Source organism: Pygoscelis adeliae, unplaced genomic scaffold (assembly GCF_000699105.1).
Source record: "Pygoscelis adeliae isolate BGI_AS28 unplaced genomic scaffold, ASM69910v1 Scaffold264, whole genome shotgun sequence".
Classification (NCBI taxonomy): domain Eukaryota; kingdom Metazoa; phylum Chordata; class Aves; order Sphenisciformes; family Spheniscidae; genus Pygoscelis; species Pygoscelis adeliae.
Window position 1 is genome coordinate 1,093,613 of NW_008824672.1, and position 25,822 is coordinate 1,119,434.

Here is a 25,822-nt window from a genome sequence, read left to right on the forward strand (position 1 = left end):
CCCTTCATCCCCCAGCCTGTATTGATACCGGGGGTTGCCCTGACCCAGGTGCAGGACCTTGCACTTGGCCTTGTTAAGTGGCCACTCATCAGCAACCTCCATCTGGACATTGAGACGTTGACCACTACCCTCTGGATGCGACCATCTAACCAGTTCCTCACCCACTGGACAGTCCACCCATCAAATCCATACCTCTCCAGTTTAGAGAGAAGGATGTTGTGGGGGACTTTATCAAAGGCCCTACAGAAGTCCAGGTAGATGACATCCGTAGCTCTTCCCTTGTCCACTGATGTAGTCACTCCATCATAGAAGGCCACTACATTGGTCAGGCAGGACTTGCCCTTGGTGAAGCCATGCTGGCTGTGTCAAATCACGTCCCTGTCCTCCATGTGCCTTAACATAGCTTCTAGGAGGATCTGTTCCATGATTCTTTCCAGGCACAGAGGTAAGGCTGACAGGTCAGTAGTTCCCAGAGTCCTCCTTTCTGCCCTTTTTAAAAATGGGTGCAATGTTTCCCTTTTTACAGTCACCAGGGACTTCACCTGACTGCCATGACTTTTCAGATATTGTGGAGAGTGGCCTGGCAACTACATCAGCCAATTCCCTCAGGACTCTGGGATGCATCTCATCAGGTCCCACAGACTTATGTATGTTCAGGTTCCTCTGGTGGCCAAGAACCCTATCTTCTCTTACAGTGGGAGGGACTTTGATCCCCCAGTCCCCGCCTTGAGATCCATCCACTCAAAAGGTGTTGGAAAAAAGATTGCCAGTGAAGACTGAGGCAAAACAGTTGTTGAGTACCTCAGCCTTCTCCTCATCTGTTGTTACCAGTTTGCCAGTTGTGTTCATTGGGGAGGTACACTTTCTTTGACCTTCTTTTTCTGACTGACATACCTGTAGAAGCCCTTATTATTCTTTGTGTCCCTTGCCAAGTTCAGCTTCAGCCATGCCTTGGCCTTCCTGACCCCATCCCTACACAACCAGGCAACATCCCTATACTTTTCCCAGGATACCTGTCCCTGCTTCCACTGCCTGTGCATTTCCTTCTTGTCCTTTAGTTTGACCAACATGTCTTGATTCATCCATCTGCATCCTCCTCCCAGTAAAGAGCCTGGGACACTGACAATGCACCATAGCCACCACCCCAGCTAGAGCCATCCTCCGTAAGGTTTGGAGGACCTGTGACAGCGGGAGTGTAACACCATGGAAAGGGATAGACTCAAGGAAGTATGCGTATATAGTCTGTTTTGTTATTGAGACTTTTCTCCCTAACAGTATTTTTTCTTTTCTTTCTTTTTTTTTGTAATAATAGCTAGCCCAATAATTATTCTTTGATATAAGATTACAATTAGGCTAAGAGGAAATTCATGGCTTTGCTCATGTCTTGGAAGCTGCACAAACAGTAGTATAAAAAATTGGTGAACATGGGCAGCCTAGGCTATAATTTCAACGCAACAAATTCTGCTTTTAACCTCAAGAGTGTTCCACCATTTGATAGTATTTCAGATTTTGTTTACAAAGAGCCAAAGACAAAAGATTGTCACTTTTCTTTCAATGCTTTTTTTTTTTTTTTTTTTTTAGGAGGCAGAATATGGTATCCAGGCAGGAGCAACATAATTCCTGCAGGAGCAGGAAAAATAAAGTAGCAGTGAAAATAAGCCAACCTTCTACAAGACTGGTGTTTTGCCATTATTATATATCTTCAGGACTTAGAAGATCGAGGCACTATAGTCACTTGCTCTCTCTTCTTCATCCTTACAGTGAAAATTTTTCTAAATTATAGGTTCGTTAAGTCAATTCATTATACCCTTGACATGTATTTTGGGAGGAAGATAAAATTTTGGTATTGATCTACAAGAATCCAGGACATTTTAGATTTTAGGACTTTTAGATTGATACTATTTAGAAAAAAATAAAATCAATAGTATTCATAATATTAATTTTCTGTTAATCTAAAGCTTCATTTTTAAATGTGTCATTCCTGTGAAATTAATTTAGAGATCGATATCAAAGTGGTATACATACAGACATCTAGAAATTTCAAGGAAAGCTATGAAAATTCCTATGGGTGAAGGTAAAGACTTGTGTTCAGACAGTGAAATAAATTTGCCTAGCCCTAAGGATATAATTTGACCAGGTAAATCAGCAAACTTATGCACCTATTCTACCAACCACCAAAATTGAAGTGGCTTTGTTACTTCTGAACCACATCTCATTGCATTAACAGAAATACATGCAAAAGGCAAAGTTCCTGTGGTACTAGAAAAAACTGAATGACAGCAGTCATTGCTAAGGTGGGAAACAAGTTAAATCAACAAAGCGCATCAAAGCTCCAACAACCATGACCTTGCAAATGTTCATATACCCGATGAACACAGCCTTTTTAACTGAAGTAAATTATACAACCGTACTGTATGACTCCATTGATATTAGGCATTTGGCCCATGCTGCTACATGTTATTAGTAGTGTATTTCTCCCTGCAGTGCAATGGAGTGCAATTACTGTCACATACAATAAAATAGAAATTCATTCCATTTACGAAAACAGTCTGTCAGGCAGCTAAAATTTTGTTAAAACAAACTGAAGCAATAATATTTTACATAAAAAGCATTTTCATATTAAAAATATAATTTGTGTTTTTTTCTTTAAATATCTGAACATTAAGGTAGAGAGCGCCCCTTACCTCCTCTCTTGTTTAACTTGGCATACCCTGGCACATAGCTGCTTGTCATAGATGATGAACTGCTGAAGGAGGAGTGGGGTAATGCTGAGACCAGAGGTTCATCACACTTTTCTGAAAAACAAGAAAACAGATTCACTTTATGCTGTTAATTATTCATACATATTTATTCATACATATTAAGTGGCAATGTGCCCTTTATTTTTCTTTTGGGTAATAACACAGCCTTGTTATTTTTGTACACCTGGAATGCAGGTGGCTACATCCCAACACTTCAGTAAAAAAACCAAACAAAACCAACAAAAACAAACAAACAAAAAACCCACAAAAAACCCACCCCCAAACCCTCAAGAAAACCCACAAACACACACATACAGATACACACCTCAACATGAGAAAGTAAAGACTTCAACAAAGGACAAAATTAGGTAATGGTAATGCCTAACCATGGGCCACCACTCTCCTTAGGGATACTACAAACAAACAAAAAAGCCTGTCCTGGTGTATCTGGAATATTTTTGGTGACATGAAAATGTAGTGCTAAAGAGAAGTATTATCATGAAAGCTTTGTAAGAAGCAGATCAGATATAAATTTTCAGTTCTGTAATATAAGTGCTGATAACCTGATACTTTAAAAAAGAAAATAAATCAGGGTACATTAATAAACGCCTATGAATTATCACATATTACAGATTTACTGAAAAAATTAACAAAACATTTTTTTAAATATAATCTCTATAATCCATTTGAGCACTTCACTTCTATTTTACTTAGTATAAAGAAGATTAGCATCTAAGATGGAAAAAAACAAAATCAGAATCTTTGCCTTTCTAATGAAAAGAAGTTTAAAACAAATCTCCTGCTGTTGTATGAAGTCATGTAAATTAGAATGAGGAGAACTGGTTTTTGATTTTTCAAATACTTAGATAGTTAATGTACTGCCCTTTGTTCTAGTTTTTCCTCAGTTATTTCAACAGATGGGTGAAATACATAGGTTAAATTACTCGTTTACATTTCAGGTACAACCTAAAAAAAAGTAACCTACACCAGTCAGCTTGACTAATGTTTTTAAATACACGCACTGCAACACTGGCTCTGCTATAAGTGGAAACACCCTCGATTTATGTATCTAGAAAGCATTAGACCACCCCTAGTAGGCAGCATATTTAACGCTCAGCCACACCACATAGTTTTGGTACAATTAGAAAACAGTGATTTGGTCAGACTGGATCACACATGGAGACTGAATTAACTCTACCCTCAAAAGAGGAACTTTAAGGGGGAAAAAAAAGGATCGTGAGTGAATCAAGCAATTTATAATGCAGGTCTCCTAAAACTTCCAGTCTCATGTAAAGAAAAATAAAATTACTTTCACAGCAAGAGAATCTGAAGCCCAGAAATACAGAAGAACATTCGTTCATGAATCACTACTTTGACATTTAACAAAATAAATAAGTTTCCTTCACAAAACTCTGAGAGTTTGTTGAGGGAGAAAACAAACTTCATACCAGCATAAAGGCACAGGCAAGAATAAAGGGCAATTGCTTGGCACTGAATTAAAGGACAATTCCAATGAGTTTAAAGTTCACTACCATGCTATTTAATGATGGAATTTTGACAAGGGAAGATAAATGGTTTTAAGCATTATTGTTTATACCACAAAACAGAAGGATCGATTCCCCTCCTCCCGCTGCTTTGGCTGCAGCCACACAGCACATCTGGTCAGAAGCCTGCAGCCTGATGGGTGCAGCGCCTTGTGCTCACATCACACCACCCAGGCAGCACACTGGGGTCTCACAGGACCTGTCTCTGAGAGCAGGCGTATGGCATGGAGCAAGGGCCTACGTTTTAAGATCTTGGGTGGCAGGCTGCTATTATTTCAGTCAAAGTAGTATGAGGTTAGAGCTTAAGAACAGAAGTGAGCAGCAGATTGAAGTACTTATTACAAATTTTGCCCTAAATGTCATAATCACAGAAAGACAGAGTTACTTGACAAAGTTTTTCTCATGTATTTCTTATAATGTATCTATAAGATCTTATAGGATCTATAGTGTATTTTTGGTAGTTAATAAAAATAATTTTTCAACTTAAAGACAGCTAGCAAACCACTCTTGCTGCCACTTCATTGCTAGTGTTACCTAGCTAGAGATTTGAAGTCGTTTGTTCTTAATTCTGTTGTCTAGGATAAAAATGGAACGAAACATTTAAAAGCAGAAGAACACATAGTCAGGAATATTTAAAAAATACATAACAAAATCTCTTTATAGCATTTTCCTATGCTTATCTTACATGATATTTACTGTTAAGGAAATGTGCGGGCAGGGTGGAAAAACCAAGCAGAGTTGATATGGGTTTCCTTCACTATTGTTTAGAACTGCATTTGCTTCCTATGCCTGTTTTGGGATGCCAACTAATAAACTAAAGAATAAAACCAAAAATACCTCACTTTCTCATTATTTAAAAGACACAGACACACACACCCCCCCCAACCTGCCTGCTCATTTGGGCTTCAAAATATAGGAAATTCACCATAAATGTGTATGAATTATAGGGAATGATTATACTTCAAATGAATAGATGTTAAAAAAGATACTAAATCTCATCAATAACTCATAATTTTACATCCAATAGAACAAAAGTTAAAAGACCGCTTACATAAGCTAATATTTCTAGCCCTGTATGAAAGTTCCACTAAATATATTGCACTATTTAAACTTCCTTCACAACATGAAATGCTGTTATGCCACAGATTTAAGAGAAAAAAAAATCCTTGGGAACCTTTGGTTCTTTCAGCATTTTTAGTTATTTCCTGCAGAATTCAATTTTTTACTTACTAAAACCAGAATCATATATACCTTCCTGTTACTGAGATATAATAGCTTTCCCCATATAAGTCAATGTACTGTGCCCTGTTAATCAATTACAGAGCGCACTCTCCTGCCAGCATCATAGCAGCAAAGAAATAAACTCTCCTCCATACTATTTATCTCAGTGATGTATTAACATCCAAGCCAGCTTAGGTCCATTTAAATGTTAACTTCCTGAAGCAAAACCACAGTTCCACTCGCCTCCATTCTGTTCAGATAGAAAGAACCACTAACTTTGTCATAGGTTTGATGACATTCGATACTCTGACTTTCCTATTCAGAGGGAAATTACAGTGTGTGTCCATCAGAAACAAGCTTCCTTGAGAGTCAGATAATTAGATCAATGGAAGAAAGGTCACCTAATGTCATTAAATACAAATGCAAAACCTCTGCAATCCACAAGCTTCAAATTCCTCAAGACCTAAAGACTATGGAAGGGAAGGACTGCTATGCACTTGCTGTTCTTACATGCTTTCTCAGGCACCTAGCTATTAGAAACCAGATACCAGGTGAGATGGAACTTTTGTCCTACCAAGTGCAGCCTCTCATATGTTCTGGTGTTTGCACTCAACAAAACCAGGAAAGGATGCTTGTCCTTTCCTGTTTTACAGTCTATTTATAGTTTATTTATATAGTTTACCCACCATGCTGGATAGACTAGAAAAAGGGCTGTCTTCTACTTTGCCTGCAATTGTGTTAATTCCCACTTATTTAGTCCATGAACTATTTGGGGAATAGCGACCAGACTATTTGAAGGGACAGGCCTTGATTGTAGCACAAAGCAGACCATATACACACAAACTCTTGATTTATCAACCCCAGAGGTTGTTAAAGCTTAATCCTCGCTATACCAGTGACTTCAATGATTTTTGTTGGGCAAAGCAGAGTAAACAAACTCAATGCTTCACTTCACAGAAGTCTGTTCAAATGCTTAGCATCCTGATCAATAAACAGGTCACCTGTAAAGTTGCTGACATATCTTATCAAAGCAGTCTGAGTAGATGAAAAAGACAATCTGCAGTTCATTTGTTTCTTCTTGACATTTGTATCTAGCAGCAGGTTAGAATGCATACAAAAAACTATACATTTAGAAATGTTAAGAAATGGGAACAGTATACATTTCTAGTTACAGGTGGTTTTTATTAATAATTTGAAGCTGCATTGGAAGATCTCTCAGAAGCTTTTGCAAAGATTCTGTCAGCAAAGTAAAAAGAGAGCTAAGATGTGTACAGTGCTTCTAAAAAAGAAAAATATTTGGATACTGATAAATAGCACTCATCAGAAATAAGTGATGGTGACTTACTAAGAATGCTTTTGAAGAACAAAGGCTTTTCCATCATTATGGTCCAGTGTGCACTGAGGAACAGACCTTTAAAAAAATACCAAACCCAAAATCCACAAATTTACCCCTCCTTCTTCAAAATCTTCAGTCAAGATTTTCTATCAAATTATAATCCATTATCATAATTTTGCTGTAGGATATTAGCTCTAAGACATAAACATACTGCCAATAACAACTTTACTAAAAAAAGTTGTTGAAGTGAAGAAATGAAGAACTTGAAAGCTGATAAACTTAAATGCAAAAAGGCAAATGACTGCAATATCAATATTGTGTTCTGAGTCCAAAATAGCCACAATTAATTGCTAGTAGAATATGAAACAGATGAGTCAATCTGAAGTAGCATTAAAAAAAAAATCTTAGCCAAGAAATACACAAAGCCGTGGCTTTCTGACCATAAAGTCTTAACTGTTTCTCTTTTACACAACATTTTCACTGTACAAGCAGAACATTTACAATACAAACCCCAAAATCTTAACTATTACCAGTATATCCAACTCATTAATTATACAAAAATGCCTGTCAAGTGCAAGGAAAAAAGTTTAAAGCAACTTTTAATCTTTACTTGTAATGCAAGAGACTCCTGCTTTAAAATATGAATTCTCATGTAAACGTTGGGGAGCAAGGGAGAGAATCGTATCATCTGGGTTTAATTTGTACTGTGTGCTAAATGCTAGTTATCCCAAGCACATTTTTCTCCTCCAATTTGAATATGTAGAGTGATTTCTCTGTAGCGTGCTGAGGAGAAAGAATAAGCCACCAAGCACTTGTGAAAAGCAGTCATGAGATTGCAAGGGCACTCTGGAACGTGGATAAATAAGTATGGGAATTGGCATATCTCCAATGACAACCAACAGGAATATTAATGCAGCTGGTTTGGATTGCAGCATATTAGTATGCTGAGACAGCCTTACTTTTCATATTGCATAAGCAGCTTTTATAATCTGAAATGAACACTAGAATCCACCGTGTTTAATTCACAAGACTGTGTCCCCGCCAAAGAGTAGGAATAAATAAGCATAAGTCGCTAGAACATTTTATGCACTGTTTCAAATGAACTTTTAAAGTGATGCTTAACTGAAAAGTGGGAGATGCTACAAAGCAGCTCATGGTCAATGGTAACCCCTTTAAAAAACATCAAACTTAGAAGCAGGTGTTATTGAGGACAGCCTATCACAGGTTTAATTTCAATGACAAGAAAATCAACCTTGGCCCTGTGTCACAAGCCTGTTGCTCAGTATGAGAAACCTCTAGCCAAACCTCTCATCATGTGTGACAGGAACACTGCTGGAGAAGCCCTTTCCTCAGTTCTCAGAAGGGCCACTAATGAAAAAAATAAATACTGATGGTAATGGCTGGCAAATGCCAGGCAGGGTACACCTCATGCTCCAAGTTCTTAAGTCAGCAAGAAATCAGTAAAGAGCTTATCAAGGAAGACCTTCTTTTATGGGGAAAGGAAATACTTGCCTGTCAGGTGTATTTGCCAAATGTACCAGCCTTTGGGGTCGTTCAACAACCTTTTGCCTTATGCATGTTCTGTTGTGTTTTTCTTGACTGTGGGGGATAATAATAAAAAAAAATCCACCATATACTGTTACTTTAAGATAAAAAGCTAACTTTACTCCCCAGCAAGTTTCTTGGACTGCTTTATCGACTAGATAAGGATGATGACTGGTAGAGTGGAAGCTTCATTTTTTTACTCTTTTCTGTCACACCTACTGTCCCAAGTGGGACTCGTTTTGTACCATGCTTACATTAGAAGGGTAACAAAAACCAACCCACTTTTTAGATACCTTAAGCCACAATAGAGCTGTCCACACTACACATGTTGCAAACAGGGCAGTACTCTGCACACACAACAGTTCCTTTCCCAGTTACCATTCCCATTTGCATGTCAGAAAGTCAATGCAAGTCTCACATAAGCCTCATTTGGCTTCTTGTTTGCTATTTCTACTGGCCTCCGTTGCTTTGATCTGTTATTTCTCACTGTGCTCTTGTGAGCATAGTGCTCTTTCCATATTGCAGAAGTCTGCAGTTTCCCCACATGACTGACATTTCACAGGACAGTCTTGACAGGCTGCTAGGGAACCAAGTTCACATTCGGCTTCATGAGCAAGTGAGTCCACGTGTAACTGAAGCTTTTCTGTAAGTATCTCTGGAGTTCAGCTGTGATCTAAAAGATTAGAGCTGCTCATATTGATCACCTGGGATGTTTCATATTCCACCTCAAGTTGCATACCATCAATAGAGATAACACATTGTTGCTCAAAAGGGTGGCTGCTGCTGAAAAGGAAGAAAACGTAGCAGCTATTTTCCCCCCTCCAAGGTGAAGCCATAAATTATATGAATTTAGTGGTCTCCACACAACCCGTACTGTTCAAGGTTACTTGTTCTGAGGTTTATTTCAAGCCTTTCTATAGATCTCTGCAAGGAAAGGAACAAGTCTCAGGTACTGTTTTTTTATGGCGGTTACTTTGCTCACAGCAGAGCACAGCCAGTCAGGCCTGTTTCTTTGTTCTGGTTCCGATTCAGGAATTAGTCTTTGGGCAACACTGGATGCACCACCAGGGCCACATTTCAAAAAATGCATTTGGATGCCCAAAGACAGACAGTACTTTACCAGATTTTCCAAAGTATCCTTTTACCTGAACTTTGTTTCTGATACCTATTGACTAGTTTTCAGAGTAGCCAAAAGCCTTATTAATCCCAAAAGTCATGGTATGACTACATGTTTTGACTTGTATAAATTAGTGCCCTATTCCATCCAAGGACTGGGTTACTAATAGATAAGAAAACTTTCTTGTTTTGTGGATTTATTAGTAAACATTTGTAAGCACTCCTGGGAAATATTGGAAATGGTAATATCATAACAATAGCGCAAATATGCGATATATTATATGACTACTATCAGACATTTCTGGCTGCACTGCCTTTCATCAAATGGCATACAACATGTTCCACAGTATGCTCCATACTTCTGTCTTTAACTACTGAAAATGAGAAAAAGTTTAAAGTAAATGTCATTAATTACTGCGATCTACAATTTAACCAGAGAAATTAGGATTTATTTTTTAAATAAATTATTCAGTTTGGAATCATAACAAGTATAAAGGTATACAAAGTAGCCTCTTGAAATTCAGATTTATCAAAATTTCAACATTTCACAAAGGAAAAAGAAAAAACTGTCCCCAAAACTTTTGCACTTCAGTTTTTCAGGAAAGTATCAATATTTTAAACTCAGAATTTACAAGATTTTTTTTTTTCTTTAGTATTTTACATTTGGAAAGAACAGGGGTCCTTAAAATTAAACTTATGTCTTATTATTTAGTAGCATTAAATTTTGAATTATTTAAAAAAATAATTATATTCTTTTTATTGTCTCTAAGCTATATCCACAGTAAGGTTTTTGCAGGGTTTTGGTTGGTTGGTTGGTTTTAGGTTGTGGTTTGTTTTTTTTTTTAACTGGAAAAGAGTGGACAGAGGAAGTTTTTACACCACTTTAAAACAAAAACACGTCTGGATTGCTTCTGGTTTAGCTTTAGAGTCTGCGGAGCATTCCACAGTCCTTTGAGAATTTGGCAAATGCTCATGCCATCGCGCTGCTGTGTTTTTTATGAACAAATTTATAAATTGCTTTGCACCCTACGCGACTGGAAAAGTTGTATGAGAAAGCTGCCGTATTACTTGCTCAGTTTTAAAAAAAAAACCTCAGGTCAATTGCATCTGGAATAGTCGGAAGTCCGTCAGTCTGTCTGGTTGTACACTTGGGATTTCATTAAACTGTCCTTAGCGCATAAGCAATAATAGACTGTCAACTCTATGCAAAGTAAAATTCATAAGTATTTTTGTATTTTTGCATATCCAATCCTCAGATGCCTCTTTAGTTTTTAACCTTCTGACATGTAAATATACTTCTTCACCTTTTCACTATTGGAAATACCTGAATGTTTTGGAGGATGCTACAGCAAACAAAGTTCATTCTTAAGTATCTTTGCAGGTAGGTATGATTTTTCACAGACTGGTACCTATCTGAATTAAGTATGGAGAAGCCTGGAGTCATGTCACATAAAAAGTTTTAGAGTAGAGGGCAGAGGAACCCACAAGGCTGGAGGAGAGAAGAGAACACTGAAAATCTTCACAATTTATCTTGTCAAGACTCATTTAGCTTAAAATACATTTGCCAATTGCCTAGCCTATGTTCTTGCTCAGCCAACCTTATATGAACAAGTATCTTTCGATCGTTTGTTGGTGTGGGGGTTTCGGTGGGTTTTTTTGTTGGTTTGATTTCTTTGTTTTTCAGGACCCAGGGATAAGACAATAACGCGTGATAATTAGTTTCCTGAATAACATTTTTACCAGTCAGCTTAACTTTTCATCATTGCTTTAGCAGATTTCCATCTCTAAAATTAAGCTTTTATCTTTAACAAGAAAAAGACATGTAATTTTTTCCTCACGATACATACTTATTTTAACGGTCCCTTTACTTTTAACAGTTTGATATCAACATAAATCTTCTGAACTCAGAGCTGTTATTCCAGGTTTAACCTAATTTAAGCAAGATCAAAACAGCCAGTAAGGAACTTTAAAATTGCTGGGCACTTCAATATAAAAGCATGCCCTCAGAAAGCCAAATATTAACTCTCAAAACAATATAGCACAGGTACAGAATAAAGATATTTTAAACTTGGCGTATAGAACCTACCACTACAGATATCAAATCGATTCACAAAGTGAAGGAAGTTAACCTCATAAGAGATAATAAGATATTTTTATCTACCCACTTATGGATTGGTTAAGATGCTTGACAGAAGTCTCATAATAAAGTTAATTCAGAGCAAAAGCTGCAGATTCCTGTCTGAATGCCTTTTATACTAAAAAACTACCCTTTTCCTATAATGGCTAGGGAAGAGACTCTGCTCCTACCAGACAGACAAAATATTTAATACCATGAAGCATGTAAAGCACATTCCACATTTGCTTAAATGAGAAAAAATAGAAATTAACAGGGTATGCAAAATGCAGCAGAGAATTGTTTCTCAATTTGCACAGCAGAAAGTAAACATCACTTAAGCTTAAACTCAGTTTTTTTTTCCAAAGGCATTATTAATTCCATGTTTGTGCATTGTTTATTTTCATCTCCCCTTTGGAGAAAACAGATATGTCATATTTATAGCAGAAGCTATTAGTTGGCTGTTTATCATTTGCCTACTGTTAGAAGTGATGATAGAAGCAAAAACCAAAAGGTGCATGATCTATGAATTAAACTGTAATATAGTGACAGATTTTTTTTTTTCCTGAGAGGAAAAGACAAATAAGGTCTAACCTTGGTGTCCTTCCTCTTCTACAAAATGTTCCTGAAAAGATATTTTAGCAGGTGAAAGAAGAAATACTTTTGATTTTTCTCCTTACTGGTGCATTAATCTAGGATATACATGGCATACATTTAAGATCATGTTGTTGGTCTTGATTTGATTTCCCAAAAACAGAAGATAAGCTTCCAGAATTTGCTGATATCTTTTTGGTTTTTTACGGCCAAAATCTTACGTGAATTTTGATGAATAGAACAGTAGATAGGAAAGGAAAAACAACAACAAAAAAGAAATTGAGGAACATTGGATAATAAGAAAATATGAACATAGTTTAGGTTTCTGAACTTATCTCTGTATTGTAGATTGAAAAGAGCAAGCTGTGTTACAACCAACCTGTGAGATGCAATATTCTCAGAGGCTGTGAAACTCAAACCAATTATGTAACACGGCTGTGAATTTTGACGCTAGAGGCCCAAATCTGTTACGCTAATACCTTGAAGAAACGATACATACATCAGAGCAGGCTAACAAATGTTTTCATATGCTGGTAAAAAATCTGCAAGTTGATTCCAGTAAATGTTCAGCATCCTTAAGCACACTGGAGCAACAGCACGAGGAACAAGTCAGTTTAGGGTAGTAGCTTTATAGGAGACACATTTTGTGGATACATTTTACCTTATTTCCAAAGGTCTGAAAGTGCCTAGCATTTAATAATTAAAGATAGACTCTTTATTTATTTCCCTAGAGACTAAAGGGAGTATCACACCTCTATGATAAGAACAGATCAAGATTTGCATAAATTTGTATATCTGAAGCTGAACAGTGTATTTTTGTTTATGATAGATTTGCAAGTTGGAAAGATGAGAATATTAGACTTACAGTTGTAAAGTATTTATAGGATTCCTGTTGCTGACACAGGGCAGGGCAACCCGCACCACAAGCAAACTCCTTGTCAGCCTGCTTGGATTCCCAGTTTTCTAGAAGGAGTAAAACTTGGGAGTAAAGTCAATGTTTAAACTAAGTAATTTAATCTCATCAGAAGAAAACAGCAAACATTTTTAAATATCTGTATGTATGATAGGTCAATTCTTTTCTAACTAAGGATAGCTAAAGCCAGAAGTATCAGTCAGAAGCGAGATGTCCAGTTTTGAGACACCAACCAGTTTTTAATTCCATAAGACATTGTGTGCCCAAACTCTAGCTGTTAGTTCTACATTCACTGGAGTCAATAAGTCTTAAACGGGGAGGGGAGAGGAAAAAAAAAAAAAGGGAAAAAATGTCTATGGTAGTTTTTTCATTATTGTGAGGAGATACAGATTTGGAGTGTTGCAGGTCCTTCTATGTTCTTTTTAAAAGGGAATGAAATTCCAGTGCAAGGAGAGCCAATGCCAGCTTTTATTAATCCTTAGCATGAACACAAGAAGAAATATCAAACAATTGCACAGCCAGACGCTGAATTCAAACAGTTTTAAGTGCCATGGTTTGTGCATCAGGAAAATAAATATCCAAATTTTATAATAGCTCAGATTTCATTCAGAAGAAGGAATTATATTAATTTATTCTTAATTATTTCCTGTCTGTCCAATTGGTAAATGACATGTGGGATTCAGCTGGAGGTAGAATTTGACAAAGCAAGTTACCATGTGTTCTGTTTCTTATTTGGTACTTGTTCTTTCATTTTTAAGGAAGAAAAAGTAGTTAGAGATCTAACACGCGTGAATGATTTTTATCATTTGGCTTGAAGGGGACATAAGGGAGAAAAAGATGACAAGCAATCATTGTATAGTGGTGTCTGGGTTTTGTTTTGTGTTAGTAGGGTGACATCCAATCAAAAAGACACAAAAACATCCACTGATATTTCACAGAATGGTATTCTGTGAAATATCTGAGCAAGTCATGATGTTAAATAAAACATCAAGATAAACACAACAGCTATAGAAGGCCCCAATATTTTGTTTCATAAAGTGTTCCACACCCATCTTAGTTTAGACTTTCCGGTTGTATTCCCTGTTTTGAAGCACTGCTACTGTGAGAAAAAGCTTCTTTCATAGGCTTCTCTGTCCTGAGAGCATCACAGGAGATGTAACAGAGAACAGGTCCCTAAAATACATAAAGTACATTGTGACTAAACAAGTTTTGCTTCTTCTCCCCCCAAAGCAAAAATGTGTTTGTATTCTCCTGTACAAAACAAACAGACTGTATTAACATTTCCAAAGAGTTACTTAACTGAAAAAATAATTTATGACCAGACTATAAGGTGCAAGTCTAAGGACATCAACTGCCTGCATTGATCAGTGTTGCTGATTCAGATCTTAATGGTTCTGTCATACTGGTAGAGACTGAAGAGAAAGGATGGAAGGATGGTGCTGCACTACTCCTACATTCAGTCTTTGCATTGCCCCAGGCAAAATTCATCTGCTTTTGGAAGGAACTAAGCATCCTTAAACAAATCAGTTTTGCCATCCACAGTAAAACAGCTTATGCCTTACTCATGCTTGTCTGGTGCATTACTGTGACAGGAGGAGGAAAGCTTCTGTTAGAGCAGAACACCAAGTAGGAAACCCAGTTCTGAACTTAATGAGGATCAAAATCAATTTTAAAAGGGCTTAATCAAGCAGAGGGTTAGTGTACCATTGTTCCCTTTCACTGTGACGGCTAGTTATAACAACTCCAGGTAACTTCACATGCTCCCAAAGACTTGGTTGGTTTTTGTTGGGGTTTTTTTTGTTTGTTTTATTTTGTTTTTTAAATAACAGCAAATGTCTTTACAATGGCTCAAGACCTGTTTCCTTTTTCACATTTCCTTTTTGTCTCATCAGAAACTCTTGATTTGGAAACACTCATTAAAGAGAATAGTAATGTAATTCATTGTCTTAAAAGCTGGCTGGAAGGGTGCTATATATATGGCATATATTATTGTATCCTCATTATAATGCATGGGTACTACTGAGGCATTTTTAAGGCCAAGAGTACTTGGTAATTATGCTTGGTAAAACCTTATTATTACTACATGTTTAACATGTCAACCAAGGAAAACAGCACAGTTAAATTAGCATATCTGAAAAATGAAGGTGACTTACAATTATAGCCCATTCCCTCCAATTTCAATCAGATATCTGAATATTAAGTTCCAAACATTACAGTTTACTACCTTTGTCTGGATCATGAATTCCCATTATGTTCAAAGTGAAGGATGCCTGTTGTAAATACATATGAAAGTCTGTATACAAACAAATATACAGTGATGCAGCATTATCCATAGGACTTTCCACTTGTACCGGCTGGAGTTGCCCAGGTCTTGGCAGGGGGGCTGCTGGCTTTGTGGCCTGCAAAATACTGGCAGAACGCTGCCCGGCAGTGAGGGGTGAGGGGAAAAGAGTGAGAAACAGCCCTGCAAGCCCCAAGGGGAGAGTGGGAGGAGGGTAGGAGGGGCTCCAGACACCCCCGGAGAGATTCCCCACTGGAGCAGGTAAATGTTTCCTGAGGGAGCTACGGCCTGTGGAGAGCCCATGCTGGCGGAGGGGAACAGCGCGAGAGGGCAGGAATGGCAGAGAGGACCATAACCCCCCATTCCCCATCTCCCTGCGCCGCTTGGAGGGGAGATAGAGGAGTCAGAAGTGAAAGAGTGAAGCTGAGCCTGGGAAAAAAGGGGTTGAGGTCAGGGGGAAGGTGTTTTACATTTTTTGCATTTGTTTTGCACCATCCAAGTCTATTTTAATCGGCAATAAATTAAATTCATTTTCCCCAAGTCAAATCTGTTTTGCCCATGAGGTAATTAGCAAGTGATCCCCATCTTTATCTTGACCCACAAGCTGCTGCTGCTTCTTATTTTCTCCCCTGTCCCATTGAGGAGGGGAGTGAGGGAGCAGCTGGAGCAGCTGGGTGAGAGTGTCTGGCACCTGGCCAGCATCAACCCACCAAACTGCCTAACAATCAAATATCAGAGAGTTGACTTTACATTGCTTGTCAGAGACACCACACAAGTTCATGCCAATAATGTTGACTAAATGCAGTGTAAAAAGCATTAAATGTTTTTTTACAAATCTGTTCAAGGGCATCTAAAGAACACCAACTTAATTTGTAAAATTAATTCTACATAGCCAGCTTTCTACTTCAAGTTTTAACTCCCTGTCTTCAGTATAATATTCACACCCAGAACAAAGCTGTGAAGGTCTAGCTTTCGTCTATCCTTGACACAGCCTCTTGGGGTCCCACTGGAATGAAACCTGGAATTCAGGCAGCGTTCCTACACCATAAAGGAAATGAGAAGATACCAAAAGGAACCTAATTATGCCATCCTTTCAGTAAGCAAAGAACATTGACAAGCCTTGAGCTTAGCTCAGTCCCCCTCTAACAAGCATAGAGGAGCTGACTGAAAAGCTGTATGTCAGGAGAGGAAAGACACCACAGGGAAGCTAGAAAAACCTTTTACGTGCCTACTCTAGACAGCAATTCTTCAAGTTTCAGCTGGGGCTGCGAATCCAGGATCCAGCACCATTTGATGAAAACAATGGCTGAATTGGAGGATTCACTATTTATTTCTATGGCAAGCTACTTGTAATGTGAACTTTTAATAGCGAGTATGACAACTATCCTGGATTCACATTATCCTACATTTCAAGCAACCATTTTAAATTGCTCTTCCTGGCATATATGCATCAGCAGCAACAACATATTTTCATCAAAGCATTATGATTTATCTTCACATCTGCATATTCAATAGTGTGCTGGGAACTTTAAACATGCTGTGTTGTCAATCACCATAAACACAGCGATAATGCTGCTTTCAATAAGAGTGTCTCATATTTGGTCCTCTAACAAGATTTGAAAGTTTCCATCAAACCTCAAAACCTACACAATGCACTGAAGATACTGTGCCTTGTCCTTTTACAGAGAGTAGATTACTTTACTACTTCTTATCCAGAATTACTCTGGGTAAAGATCACCAAAAAGCTTGAAGCAAAAAGTAAAACTATTCAATCCTTTCATTCAACTATGAATGAAGGACATCCAGTCAGAATAAGGAAAATCTGCTATAATATCATTTCTAAGATGATATGCCATGATAAATAGTGCCTTTCAAGCTTGTTTTTTCTATCCCACTTCTGAATCCATAAATGGTTAATGAAGATATGTCCAATCAAGTATGTATAATTAAGATCCTTAGTTCCCAGAAAAATGAAGTCAGAAGGTGTTGAAAACAAATAGGAAATAATCAGTATAAATGAAATTCAAGTGAAAAAGACAATGGCAAGAAAAAAAAAGTTAAACTGATTTATGTAATGAACCTCTGATTTTCCTCTATAAAGTCTCCTTAAATTTAACAAATTGAATTTGTATTATTAACAGCTTCCTGAATTTAAAAAAAAAAAAATCCACCAAGAAAAAGAAAACCAAATACTTTGCACTTCTGTGCATTTGATTCTCAGGATTAATTTCATTAAGCCACCCTTAATTTAATTTACAAAGTTAACTTTTATGTTCGATGCAGTTTGCCAGGATAGTAGGCTGAATGTGTGAAGAATTAATTTTCTCTTATAAATGAATGAATGAACAAGACTGGAGGAAGATAAAATGAATAAGTGATTGCAGTTAACCAAAAAGTTCCATTTTGCTCCCTTATGGAGAATGATGGAATATCATTTTATTGAACTCCATTATCCTAATGAGAAGATACTCTATGCTTGATCTTAGCCAAAAGGCTGGAGAACATATTTTAATGACTTACTGCTTCTGCTTAATAGGGAGATTTCATAATTACTGAAAATACATCTGTTTGATTAATGATCCTTTTCCAGTATCCATGCATCTTCTTTCAGTTTGGTTGACAATATACACTGGAAGCACATGCACATACATATAGGTACTTTTCATGCTGTATATGCGTACAAGTAAAACATTATTGAGAAGAAAATGAGGAGGACCACAAATAGGACAGTATAATTCTGATTTTCATTAATATAAGCAAAAGTTTGCAAATTTTCCCTCCACTTCTGTTCTTACACAGAAAATCAAATTTGCAATAAACACATAAGTAAAACTTGCAGTGAATTTTGCATCCCATCTTACTGGTATCTTAGGATGGCTTGAAATCAAATAGGAAAAAAATCAACACAGGAAATACATAAACAAAGGAACAGTGATGTTGTGTTATTATAAATGTGATATCCACACATAATATCCACTTAAGAAAAGGACTGCAGTTATTGTCAAGTTGGTTTTCACATGTTGCTCAAAGAGTATGAAATTGTGGCATGCCTTATGCCAAAATTCCCAAGAGGAATTTCAATTTTTAGGCTGACCGTGTGGTATTTGATGCTCAGAATTCATAAATGATGCCCTATTAATTAAACCTCATGCTTAGAGGTCTCACACTTAGTATTAGGCCAAACAGTTTAAAAAAAAAAAAATTCAGGAAAATAGTACAAGAAAAACCTTCAGGACTGATAGAACTTCCCACAGGCAAGAAGTCAGAGAAAAATGCTTGCTAAATAACTAATGAACATAATTGGTACCTTATTTCAAATAAAAGAAGATGGTATGCTCATATCTGAATAGCTGATATAAAGGTATTCTGTATTATTTACAGAATGGAATAAGGTATTGCCCCACTATTGCATTATCCTGACCTCAAATCTAAGATCATTAAGAGAGTTCTCTGCTGCAAATGTGCGAACCATTCTTGAAACTCTCTGAGTGTAGGTGAGTTTTCCTGCCCCAGCTGCTAATTCCTTAGAGTTCTTTTAATGAAAAAGGCCTTTTGTTTTCAAATAAAAATATTGATATAAAATATATTTGTATGTTGTATTTTACATTATTCTTAATTCACATGCACTGAATTACCTTTTGTATCATGATAGCACAAGAATTCACCATGTCATATCTGTTCTGTTATTTGTAATATGATGTGGAAAGAGTTGTCAATCTGCTAGTCTGTTACTCTCTCAGCCAGCTCTGAGACATGTTTCTTGAATTCTTGTTATTTCTCAGCTAATATCTGGTCATCAACATGAATACTTAGGTTTTCTCATGTGATAATGGTTAAATACAGGTGTTGAAATAATTTAGATAAGAAACATATTGTACTTCAGTATAGGCAGCAAGAAGGCCCAGAAAAATCAAACCTAGGTAGCATTTATGAAAATAAGTTTATTGGGGTGAAAAAGCATTTAGCATTCATTTAATGTTTGGGAAAGAAAAGGCTTACCATTGAGCAATATGCAGAGTATTAGGCCTGAAATACAATTTCCACGTCACTGCTTCCAACTCATGAAGCCCATCCTCCCATTTTGTACCTCAGAAATATTGGCAATAATTGCATGAAACATTGGAAGCCATTTGCAACCTTAGAAGGAATACCAAGAATATGACATGCACCTCTTCCTGAGTCACAAGAACGGCAGAAGGACGTAACAAGTTACACTGTGTTCAGGTCATCTCTTCAAAATTTCTTCCAAACTTGAAACAGTTGTAGAAATATTTCCTGAAGGGTTCTGGGGGGTGTTGGGTAGCCATATTTCAAAAACCCCAGTAATAATTTTTGCCATCAAAATGTCAGATTTTTTGCTATCTCCATATAAAACAAGAAATATTTTTTGGTGGAATTCTCTACATTTGGTACAATGGTGGGAATACACTATTCCCTGCAGGTGTCTGTGTGCACTTGTGTTTAGGGGGAAGGGTCAGCCATCAGCCACTGTTCATAAAATAATTTCAATATATATAAATGTATAAAGAGACCTCTATTATCATTATCTATGGTATTCTGAATGACAGCACTGGCTGCACACTGTTTTACCTGAAAAAATCAGAGCAATTTCAACTGAGGTAAATCAGTCTCCACTAATCAATTTCCTTCTGTGTCCTAATGTGATAGTATACTGACTGAGGAACAGATTTTGTGCAGCATTTCCCATAGAAATTTCAAGTTACAATAAAACAATATGAGAGACAGCCTAACTTTTACGCTTTCATTTTATCAAGAGAAAATGCTTAGTCTTGAGTCACAAAACTCTCGAGAGTTTTGTGAGGTGCCTCACAAAACACACCACCTGCTCAGAGACTGTATAAGCAAAATACTTGGAGATATTTCCCTGTTGTAGAAAAGCTAGGTTGATTGCTGTCAGCTTCCAGACTAAGTTTATGAATGGATATGCTGCATGTTTGGAAAAGTGCCCTCTCTGCAGCCATACTTGAAAGACAGACATGAAGAGCATCGAATTTTGACTGCGATACCAAAGCATGGTAATTTACTTCAGGGGAAGACAGCAGTTTATCTAAAGAAGTGTAATGAGAGCAGATTTGAGCCTAGTGCCAATATTACAGTTTTCAGTTGTGATTACGTAGTAATTAGCTCACTATCCTTCTGCTTTTTAGTTCTGATCAGTCTTTATGATAGTTTGTTATATTTGCCTGTGGAGACAAGAAAATGACTTCTATGTAAGGGAAAATGGAAGGCAGAACAAGTGTAAGCAGGAAACAGACCAGCAATAATTGAGCTAATAAGCTCAGAATAATACTATTAGTACAGTTATAGCCTCTAAGTTTAGAGGTACTAATTCATAATTCATATTTACTAAGACTTGTGAAATCAACGTTGTTTCAACACCATGAAGACATGGTTTCATCACAGCTAGCACCCTTGCAAGCAGTGAAAAAGAAAAACACTGAATGAGGAATAAGTTATCAGCAGAAAAATGTCTATGGTTAAGGGTTGACTAACACTGACAAAGTTAAAACATCCAAGATAGTAACTAACTATCCTAGGCAGATCAGTACATATCATACCAGGCATCCCTGGAAGTAAAAATATCTGTTGGTATAATTTGTGCTAGAGAATTGCCAAAAAAAAAAAAAAATCAACTAGGCATTAAAATTCACATTCTTTGTGGACAGGACACAGAGAAGGGACCAATAGGGCATACTTCCAAGTGAGTTACAATTATAAAGCAGATAGCAAACTTTTTGTTCAGGATTTCCAGTTGGACATTTTTTTCCTCATAGTCATGACAGAATTAAGCCCCAAGGTTGTTCTATTGGCCTAAGATGACCTAAAGGACTCTGAAGACTTACGAGATGCCTGGCTGAGGTTCACCATGATGGTTTTCTAAAAAAGCGAGAACTAAAAATCACAAGAAGCTGAAAAACTTTGTCACTTGCAAGATATACAGAAAGATTGATATGGATAAAGTACTATTTACTAGAAATCTGCAGATGAGAATTTGGAAAGTAACATAATGGGTAGAAGGCAGAAGGGTAAGACTGTGAAAGAGAGCAAAAACACTCTACCAAGAACTACTGAATACAAGAACTTGGTTCTACTCTTCGAAAGCCAGAGCCAGGCTTTCCCCCCAACTCATTAGCTTCCATAAATGAAAAATAAAATTTCAAAAAGACGTAATCCACTGATAATATACCCGCGTTATGCACTTGTGATTTGTTACAGGCAGCTGTAAGAACTAGTTTTAATCCTTTTTGCCCTTGACAGCACACATGTATATGGGTAAAAGCTCCCTCTAGTGACACTACTTGTTCAAACCAAGGAAAGATAAAACATGTTTTCATGGAAATGTTAGCAGAGGTTGGCTTTCATAGATGCTAGATGAGCATTCAGTATTTAGTAGCAACTAATTTACACGATCAAAAAATTTGTAAATTATTATAATTTTAAGATTATTACTCTTTAAAAAAAATATATATTTTCTATGTTCTATTGTCCCACATGATGGTGTAATATTACTGAATGCATTCGTAAGGACCTCTGACAAGGAAACTGAACATCATCTGATTTTTCCCTTATTTGCACTGGATTTGTTGTGCACAAAAATCCATTGGCTAGATGCCTCACATAATGGTGAAAACCGACAGCTAGTATGAAAGAAATGATGCAGAAAGAAGAATGTTAAAATTGTTAGAGGAAGCATGAGCAAGATGAGTACAGAATTTTTTTTTCCATGATATTTGTACCGACACCTAGTTAATAAAACCACCAGTGTTCACAGTCCAAAGATAAAACGTGAGAAATTATTTTTAAGGGTGTTGTAGGAAAAAAATAAAACAATGCACTGCTGATTAAGTATGGGATGGTGTAATTTGTTGTTTACTTTAATATATATGAAACTCAAAATGGAAATGGTGTTTGTTCTAAACTCAGTCCTGGAAAGCTGGACCGAAAAGTTCAGAATTCAACCAGAAGTGGTTAAGAGGGTATCAGTAAAATAATCACCAGAAGTGGGTCAGATGGGAGTAGAAGTGTTGGGGGAAAAAAGTGGTGGGATAAAAATAATAATTTAAAAAAAAAAGGTCAATGAGATATGAAGCCAAGTTAGAATAGAAAGCAAAGACAAAAAAATGATGAAGGAGCAGAAAGAAGTGGAGACATTTTAGTGAAAGAAACTCACATGGGATATGAATCAACAAAACAGAGAACCTCAGTGGAAATAAGTTACAGTCATAAGAGAAAATGACTCTTAAATAAACGTAGTTTGATAGGTCTATAAATCTCTGAGCTCCATGAGAGTCAATAAATTTATTTTTTTATTTAAGGGAAACAAATGTTTGTTTTGATTTGATTGACTCAGTATGGGGGTTTCAGAAAGTGAGAGGTCACTGGGATTAAGGGCTAAGAATTATCCAAAGAATATCACAAGCTCAAGAGTGCCAACCTGCCAACATTTGGGTAACCTCAATAACATTTTAAGAAGCAAGTCACATCAAGAACGACAGAAAATTGGACAGTGCAACTCTTCTAATGAAAGGCAGAGCTCCCCTTGATGGGAGTCCCAACCCAGTCAGGAGTAAAATGATGGTTGCAAATGGAAACACAGGAAAGGAGCTAGAAATACCACAAAATTGAGCAGATCTAAATCAAAACACATTACAGTCAGCATATTCCAGTTTGCCTTTACACCGTCTGCAAAAAATAGTCTCTCTATCAAACAGAGAAATATTCTGTATTTAAAGCTCATTCACCTTTAATAGGTAATGGATGTTGGAGAACAAAAAAGCCCACAACACCAGCCTCTCCCTCCCCCCCCCCCCCCCCCCTTTTTTTTTCCCCCGCCCCGTTTTTTTTAATAATATGAGAGGATAGGGTTGATTTTTTTTCTAGCACATCTTTTGGTTTTTAAATGGCAATGGAAAAATCTTTGTTCTTTCTCGATCTTCCCATTCTAATACATTTACTAATTGTCTGTTTTGCTGTTGTTCACCTGCTAATTCATCTGGGTTAATTTATCTCTATTTTAAGAAAGAAAGAAAATCATAATCAGCAAAAATCAAAATCCTTAATCGGGTTAGAAATCCCTAACTAGCTGCTTAATGAAAGAGCTGTTTGTAACTTGTTATCTGTAATTCAACAAAAGATTTTAGGGTCTTTTTGAGGAAAACTTTTAAACAACCCTTTCATTATTTCTGTATCTACAATGCCTAGTCGCAACAAACAGTCATCTTAAGTGTCAGATGCCAGAAGTTTTATATGATGGAGTACAAGACTCTTTATACCTATACACTAAGCAACAAGTACAAGAGACCCTTGTCAGAGAATTTATGATTTACGGTATTACAAGAGAGACTGCTCCAAAGCAGAGCACTTGAGTATTCTTGAATCAAGGCTATACTGTGGCATTGTCTTTATAATGGTGCACCTGCACATCTTCTGAAATCATAAACGTGCCTAAATACAGGGCACCTAAAAATGGCCTGTCCTTTGGTAGATTTACACTATCAATTCCCAACACCTGTGGTCATCAATAACCAGTTTTGGCAGAACAAACTAAGCTCCACTTACTTTTCAAATTACAGAAAGATACCCATGTTACAGAAATATGCCATAAGTAAAAAGCCATTATTTCTGGCCTCATTGGATTGATTTCTGTTAGTATATGACTACAGCTTTCAGCGATGCTACTTTGCATATATGCAAATACTAGACCTATTTGAAATGTTAAGAGCAACATACCATGTGAATCTTAACCTATCAGCAAGAAATTTCATCCTTGTACTGGCAACGAAATTTTGTGTAACTGACATTTCTCAATAGAATTCAGACATAATGGTAAAAGTGGACAAATTACACGGTGGTTTGTCTGAGGAAGTTAAATACCATATGTTTCAAAATTTGTTTAAATAAGACTGAAAAGGGAAGAAAAAAAGGTGGAAGTTGGACAGAAGGGTCACTTTAATAGCAGGGTTTGTGTTAGCAAAATGAGATATTTTCACAAGGCCTGAAGAAATTTTATGCATAAATGGTTGCAAAGGCAAGCATGGAAAAGACCTTTGGGATAAAAGCCCTCAGGGTTCTTATCGAAAATACCGATGTCCCAGCCCAGTACCTACATTTATCGTGAGCCAAGGCATGCAGCCTACCATTTGCAACAAACAGAATTCAAACACTCTAATTAAAAATCAGAAACTCACCATGCAAAACAGCCAATTCCATTTAATTCACCTTGAGCTATCTATGTTAGTGATAATACGCAGTATTTTAATCACTGCATGCACAGAAGAATGAGCTAATTCCACTTTTGTACTGTAAACAAGTCTTCAAATAAGGGGAGGAAACAAGGCTGAACTGGAACGCACTACAAAGAAAGCAGTTTGAAAAGCAAGAGAGATTAAAATTTAGTGTGATTTTAAGTATAATTATAGTCCAAAACATGTAAAAAATATATCTTCTTAATAAGGGATAGTACTTTCTGTGTATTCTGATAACTTCTACTAGCATTACAATCCAGAGTGATAGAGCATGACCAGGATGAACATTTAATTTATGCAGTATGTAGTAGAAACATTAACCAGAGCCCAGATTTAATAAGATTCTTATGAACTAAGTTTAAGCACATAAATTTTCCCTAAAAAAGGCAGTGGGATATTTAACATGCTAAAACCAAAGCAGGCAACTTGAAAATTTTACTGAGTCAAGCACTTGCTTCCGATTTCAGAATCTTCTATTCTTAGTGGGACATTTGAGCCAAAAAAGTCATCCAGCTGGATGCTCAAAACTCTGGCAATCAAAAATGCCTTTTCCAGTTTCACACAACTGTGTACAATTTGGCATAGAAAAAACCCATGCAGTTTACTTTAATCCCATTGTACTATTTCTGCAACTAATTTTCAGAGGATAGTTACGTTTATTGGAGGCGGAGAGGAAGTAAAGCACGTGGCCTAATTTCAGTTGTAGTCTGAAATAAGATATCCTCTAGAAATACTGACTTTGCTTGTTATAAAAAGTTGCAGAAGCACCAGAGCTTCATTTCAACTTTGAATTAACACATCAGAACTCTTTAGTAAAGTTTATTTAAATTAAAACTGTGTTCTGATTTGGCACACCATTACCTTTTAAAATGTGTTGCCTGTTGATAACAAACCTGCATTTGTAAGTCTGTTTTCATCCAAAATCCCAGTCCCTACTAAATGATCATGCATGTTATTTATACATAAGCAACATCAGAGTCCCCAGTGAAGCAGAGCCATGGGTGGTGTGAGACACAGTGGCTGCTCAGCAGAGCACAGCACCGCTACAGGTTAGGAGTGGAAGGGAGGAGGAATATTAAGTTTATTTACTTTGACTTATAAACAACTGGGGGGGGGGGGGGGGGGAAAGCCTACAAGACACATTAGGGCTTT

General features: G+C 36.9%; 1 protein-coding gene across 1 annotated transcript in view; it reads right to left on the bottom strand.

The window, feature by feature from the left end:
- CNTNAP2 (contactin associated protein-like 2) overlaps window positions 1-25,822 on the bottom strand; it is a 1,203,666-nt gene that overhangs the window by 833,243 nt on the left and 344,601 nt on the right. Inside the window, exon 2 of the mRNA XM_009323034.1 lies at window positions 2,685-2,795. Coding sequence (XP_009321309.1) covers window positions 2,685-2,795 — 111 coding nt within the window. The remainder of the gene's footprint in view (window positions 1-2,684; window positions 2,796-25,822) is intronic.